Raw genomic sequence first — 6,549 nt, 5'->3', positions numbered from 1 at the left:
ATGTAGGCATTTTGTGCATGCACCTATGATGTGCAGCACCAGGATTTACACACATCGCTCACAATGATCTACATGAGCGAACATAGGGGTGGGGTGGTAAAAAAAAAAAAAAAAAAAAAAGGTGGCTGAGCCAACCCCCACTTCCCATCTAAATATTAACAATACAGCCTGACAGGCACTGTGGCGTGATGCTTGGCACTGCCTGCCAAACTTGCTCATGGAGGTGAAAAAGGCCACACCACAACCACAAGTAAAATGCTTGGCTTGCAGTAGCGGCACAATTCTGTAATGTAAAATTGCCATTCGCCAAATAAGGTGTTCCTGCTGGCTTTACATATGCATGTGGCCTCTGGGTGGGCTTTAATATATGCATCCACAGGGAAGCATTTTCTGTGGTGAGCACACATCGGCAGATTCCAATCATGTGACTGCTTCTGTCAGCCAGTCACAGAGGTCACATCATTGGAATACCCATCTCCTGTCATTTAGGTTCTCTTAACCCTTTAAAGTCCACATTTTTCAATGAGTTAGCATGACTCAAAATGTGCTCTACCAAACGGTGGAGCAGAACATTAAAGGGTTAAAGTGGTTAACCCACTATTGTATAAGCGTGCCATCCCCTCTGTTATATAACGCTATTAGTTCCTGTGCTGTATAAAAACATTGGCGATTATACCTTATATCAGAGCATCTCCCGACGCTCACGCGACTCCTGGGCTCTCTCTGGCTGACGGCTATAGTGGGCGGGGCCAAGCACTGCCACTGACTTCAGGCACGAGGAGGGGAGGAGAGAGATCCGAGGAGTCATGTGAGCGCCAGAAGACACTCTGATATACAGTATAATCTGCATTTTTTTTTACACAGCACAGGCACTGGGGCATATAGCATTATATAACAGAGGAGATGGCATCCTTATACAATAGATATGAGAGCAGCAGGAAGGGAGGATTGCGGAGTGGACGGAGCTGACAGGCAGGGAGGGGAGGGGGACAGAGGAGAGCAGAGAGGAGAGCTGCAGATGACAGAGACACATAAACTGACCACGGTGTCAGAGCTCAGCAGCCATGATAAACCGTGGTCAGTTTATGGAGGCAAGAGCATAGCCAGGCAGGATCAGACCGGTATTGCAGGTGATACAGGGAGGGGCCAAATTACATAGCACATGCACTGTGCTGTATAACGTGCTTTAAAGTGGTTGTAAACCCTTACAATCCACTTTTTACTACAGGTAAGTAAGCCCATAATAAGGTATCAGCATGTACCGACGTCATCGGCACATGCGCACTGAAGCAACGGCTCGTTCGTGCCATTGCTTCAGCTGATGTGCCGCTACCGGCGGCTCCTGCGCGGGAGTGACGACGGCCAATCACAGCGCTGGAGCCTGCGATACCCAGAAATAACTCCGGGTGATATGTCGCCAGACAGACCAGTGTACGGGGGCCGCTGCGAGGACTTCGATCTAAACGTGAGTATTTCATAATGAGCTTGTATGCTATGCATACTAGCTCATTATGACTTTGTCTTGCGGGTTTATTTGTGGAGTGGGTTTACAGTCACTTTAAGGGGACAGGATCCATTTTTTTAAAGATCCGGGGGTGGTGGCAAGAAGGGGTGAAAGAAAAAAAAAAAAAACAGGTGTCAGTACTGCCTCCTGAGTGTGTCTATGCTGTCCTCTGAAAAGCGACCCACAACAGATCTCTTTTCAGATGGAAGTAAGCATTACCACTTGTCTGAAATAACATTAGTACATTCAGAAGTTCCGCTTTCGAACAAAATCTAGAACGTCTATATTTCACAGATCTCAGTCTAAAGACCACTATGACACACTTCTCACTGGATGAATAAGTGCATTATACATTTTTCTTTTGTATTTAGCTTATTATTTTAATGGTTGTCACTTAATTGTACAATAGACGCTTCACTTGCTCAGTGCTCCTCTCTCCGATCTGCGATCTGCAGGACTCCCTCCATCGTCTGCCAGCAGGAGGCGGGAACGTTCTGCCACCGGAACTTTTGTTGCAGCTCAGTAAGCGGGGAAGACTTTATCCATATGGACAGGAAGTGATTTTGACGGAAAAGGAGCCGTTTATGGGAATGGAGGTGAGTGCCAGTGAAGGGAGTTACAGAGATTTTGTTTTGAAAGTTGTGAATGACTGGATTGTGGTGGCTGCAGTTTGAGTTGTGAGTCCGGGGAGTGTACTAAGGATGTTTTCGTGGCCTAAACATGGTATTTCTGGTAAGATAAACGGATGTTTTCTCTGCTTGTTGAAAAACGGCCGCTGACTACGTGATTGCTCCGTCAAATGACGGAGTGATCACTTGTAAACAAACCGGCGTCATATGACGCCGGTTTCTCCCTCCCCCTCTCTGTACCGATCGGTACAGCGGAGGGGGGAAGAGATCGGTGCAGCAGCGTTGTGGGCTGCATCTACAGTGCCCACATCGCTGCTCACAGGGTCGGACTGGCCTACCGGGATACCGGGAGATTTCCAGGTAGGCCGCCTACTGCGGTCAAGCCAGCCGTGGTTTGCAAATGCACGATCTAGCTAGCCGCCAAAAAACGGTGTGTGCTCCTATTACGATGAGTACGGTAGTGACAAAACACACCGCCCCGAGTTTACGGGGTGGGGCTGCGAGGCCATTCGGCACAATCCCTTCACGGCTCAGATCACTCTCACTTTCTACAGCGGCTGTCACAGCCGAGCACAGTGAAGCCGCCTCCCCCCCTCCCCCTGCATGCAGGATCCTTGTGCCGGTGTCTTGTCATATAACGTCCTCCATCCGATAGTGTCCGCTGCGTACTGCGCATGCGCAGTACACAGCAACACAGATTCCGAAAATTGCAGAGGATGAACGGCGCCTGCGCCGTGAGTCCAGGTTCTATCCCCACTATCCAAGTGGACACAGAGTAGGAATATAAAAGAGCCGAGCGCAGCGAGGCCGAGGGGGGCCCTTTAATATTCACAACCCTATGTCCGCTTGGATGGTGGGGCTACCACCTCCACTCACGGCGCAGGCACCGTGAAGCTTCGGAGATTTTTCGAAGCTTGGTCTGCTCCGTACTGCGCATGCGCAGTACGGCCCGGACTCTATTTGATGGCCGGATATTATACGGCAGAACACCGAGTCCCGGGTGTGCAGACTGGCTCGAATGCGAAGCCATTACCTTGGGCTCTCCGTGTGTGTTCTGAACGGGGGGGTCTGTGCACTGTAGGGAGGTTGTGTACTGGGGGGGGGTCTGTGTAACATGCAGGGAGTCCAGAACTGTTAGGGGGTGTCTGTAAGGGGGGTCCAGAGGTGCAGCAGGGTGCTGTGTAATGTAAAGGGGTCCAGAGGTACAAGGGCTGTGTAATGTAAATGGGTCCAGAGGTGTAGGCTGCTGTGTAATGTGAAGGAATCCAGGAATCCAGAGGTGCAGGGTGCCGTATAATGTACAGGGGTCCAGAGGTACAAGGGCTGTGTAATGTAAAGGGGTCCAGAGGTGCAGGGTGCTGTGTAATGTAAAGGGGTCCAGAGGTACAAGGGCTGTGTAATGTAAATGGGTCTAGAGGTGTAGGCTGCTGTGTAATGTGAAGGGGTCCAGAGTGCCATATAATGTTAAGGAGTCCAAAGGTACAAGGGCTGTGTAATGTAAAGGGGTCAAAAGGTGCAGGGTGCAGTGTAATGCAAAGGGGTCCAGAGGTGCAGGGTGCCATATAATGTAAAGGGGACCAGAGGTACAAGGGCTGTGTAATGTAAAGGGGTCAAGAGGTGCAGGGTGCAGTGTAATGCAAAGGGGTCCAGAGGTACAAGGGCTGTGTAATGTAAAGGGGTCCAGAGGTACAAGGGCTATGTAATGTAAAGGGGTCCAGAGGTGCATGGTGCCGTGTAATGTGAAGGGGTCCAGAGGTGCAGGGTGCCGTGTAATGTGAAGGGGGCCAGAGGTGCAGGGTGCCGTGTAATGTGAAGGGGGCCAGAGGTGCAGGGTGCCGTGTAATGTGAAGGGGGCCAGAGGTGCAGGGTGCCGTGTAATGTGAAGGGGGCCAGAGGTGCAGGGTGCCGTGTAATGTGAAGGGGGCCAGAGGTGCAGGGTGCCGTGTAATGTGAAGGGGGCCAGAGGTGCAGGGTGCCGTGTAATGTGAAGGGGGCCAGAGGTGCAGGGTGCCGTGTAATGTGAAGGGGGCCAGAGGTGCAGGGTGCCGTGTAATGTGAAGGGGGCCAGAGGTGCAGGGTGCCGTGTAATGTGAAGGGGGCCAGAGGTGCAGGGTGCCGTGTAATGTGAAGGGGGCCAGAGGTGCAGGGTGCCGTGTAATGTGAAGGGGGCCAGAGGTGCAGGGTGCCGTGTAATGTGAAGGGGGCCAGAGGTGCAGGGTGCCGTGTAATGTGAAGGGGGCCAGAGGTGCAGGGTGCCGTGTAATGTAAAGGGGTCCAGAGGTGCAGTTGTGGAGAGGGTGTACACAGTAGTGACAAAAAGATATTGAAGGATGCATGGGGGCACAATGTGATGTTTTTACATTTCAAGGTGGGGGTGTCAGATATAGGATCCGCCCCGGGTGCCAAATGCTCTAGGTACGCCCCTGCGGTAATTTCAGTAACAGCAGAGAGAGAACTCGCTTTTAGAGTGCTTGAGTTGCCCCTGTCTGTCTGTCTTTATTTCTCTCTCTCTCTCTTTCTCTTTCTCTTGAATTCTTAATTATTCTTATTATTTCTCTCCCGCTCTCGTGCTTTCATTCTTTATTTTTTTTATTCTGTTTCTTTCTTTTTTCTCTTTCTCACTCTCTCTCTTTCAATCTTTATTTATGTCTCTTTCATTGTTTTATGAAAACGTTTACAGCACAAGCGTTTATTTTTTTTTATTATCTTTCTCTTTTCTATCTTTATCGTTTTTTAACCACTTCCTTACTGGGCACTTAACCCCTTGCTGCCAAGCGTACGCAGATGTGCGTACTCGGCTTCCGGGGGTTATACCGGGATGATGCCCGCACCTGCAGGCATCATCCCTGTAACGTTTTTCTGAGCGGGCGATTGGCTTTCCAGCCATAACAACCGATGCGGCTAAAAGCTGCTCGACTGTTATGCGGGAGGGGACCTCCCGCTGCTCTTAACGGTGCTCCCGTTCAATCGGGAGCACTGATCTCACATCTGCCGCTTCCAGCGGCTAGGGAGGGACTGGAATGACGCCGTAAGCGGCGTCATTCCAGTCTCCTAATTGTAAACACGGAAGCGACGTCATGACGTCACTTCCCCTTTACTCGGCTGCCAATGGCGCGGGATTTAAAAAAATATACAGTATTCAGAATCGCCGTTTTCGGCGATCTGAATACTTTGAAGTGTAAAGGAGGGATCGGGGATCTTTCAGACCCCCGATCCCTCCTTAACCACATCAATACAGTGCACTTACACCCCCTTCCTGACCAGACCAATTTTCAGCTTTCAGCGCTCTCACAGTTTGACAATTACTCAGTCACCCAACACTGTATCCATATGAAACTTGCTTCCTTTTTTCCCACACAAATAGAGCTTTCTTTTAGTGGTATTTAATCGCTAGTGGGTTTTTTATTTTTTGTGCTATAAATAAAATAAAACGTAAATTTTGTGAAAAAAAAATGCCTTTTTCTTTGTTTCTGTCATCAATTTTTGCTAATTAGTCATTTTTCTTCATAAATTTTGGCCAAAATTTATACTGCTACCTATCTTTGGTAAAAATAACCCACATTAGTGTATATTATTTGGTCTTTGTGAAAGTTATAGAGTGTACAAACTATGGTGCCAGTCGCTGAAAATTGATCACATCTGATCAGGCCTTCAGTACATCAGGTGAGTCTCATTTCTTGAGACACTTACAAGTCAGAAAAGTACAAATACCCCCCAAATGACCCCTTTTTACAAAGTAGACATTCCAAGGTATTAAGTAAGTAGCATGGTGAGTTTTTTTAAGTTGTCATTTTTTCCCACAATTCTTTGCAAAATGAAGATTATCTTTTTATTATTATTTTTTTTTACAAGATTGTCATATTATCAGGTTATTTCTCACACACAGCATATGCATACAACAAATTACACCCCAAAATACATTCTGCTACTCTTCCTGAGTACGGCAATACCACATGTGTGAGACTTTTACACAGCCTGGCCACATACAGAGCACCAACATTGATGTAGTACTTTCAGACGTTCTATGAGCAAAAATGACGCATCTCATTTCTCAACTACCTATTATGTTTTTGAAGTCCCTGGAGTACCAGGACAATGGAATTTCCCATAAAATGACCCCATTTTGGAAAGCAAACACCCCAACGTATAATCTGTGAGGCATAATGAGTCTTTTGAACAGTTAATTTTTTTCCAGAAGTTTTTGGAATATGTGAAAAAAAAATTAAAACACAATTTTTGTTTACACAAAATTGTCAATTTATAAGATATTTCTAACACATAGCATGTACATAGCAAAAATGACACCCCAAAATACATTCTGCTACTCTTCCCGAGTATGGCGATACCACATGTGTAGGACTTTTACACAGCGTGGTCACATAGAGAGGCCGAACATTGAAGTAGTACGTTCGGATA

At 47.8% G+C, this 6,549-nt stretch overlaps 1 protein-coding gene across 7 annotated transcripts in view; it reads left to right on the top strand.

Annotated features, from left to right (window-relative positions):
• Positions 1-1,947: 1,947 nt before the first annotated feature.
• LOC143924202 (germinal-center associated nuclear protein-like) overlaps positions 1,948-6,549 on the top strand; it is a 69,096-nt gene continuing 64,494 nt past the window's right edge. Inside the window, exon 1 of one of the 7 annotated variants that reach the window (XR_013261849.1) lies at positions 1,948-2,100. Coding sequence is in view for 3 of the 7 variants with exons in the window: in XM_077448355.1 (XP_077304481.1) it covers positions 2,089-2,100 (12 nt within the window). In the remaining 4 variants the exon portion in view is untranslated. The remainder of the gene's footprint in view (positions 2,101-6,549) is intronic. The other 6 variants (XR_013261843.1, XR_013261847.1, XM_077448355.1 and 3 more) reach the window with 6 other exon arrangements.

The sequence above is a fragment of the Lithobates pipiens genome, unplaced genomic scaffold (assembly GCF_037356315.1).
Source record: "Lithobates pipiens isolate NorthernLeopardFrog02 unplaced genomic scaffold, aLitPip1_a1.2 Scaffold_22, whole genome shotgun sequence".
NCBI lineage: Eukaryota > Metazoa > Chordata > Amphibia > Anura > Ranidae > Lithobates > Lithobates pipiens.
This window is presented reverse-complemented; position numbering and strand designations above follow the sequence as displayed.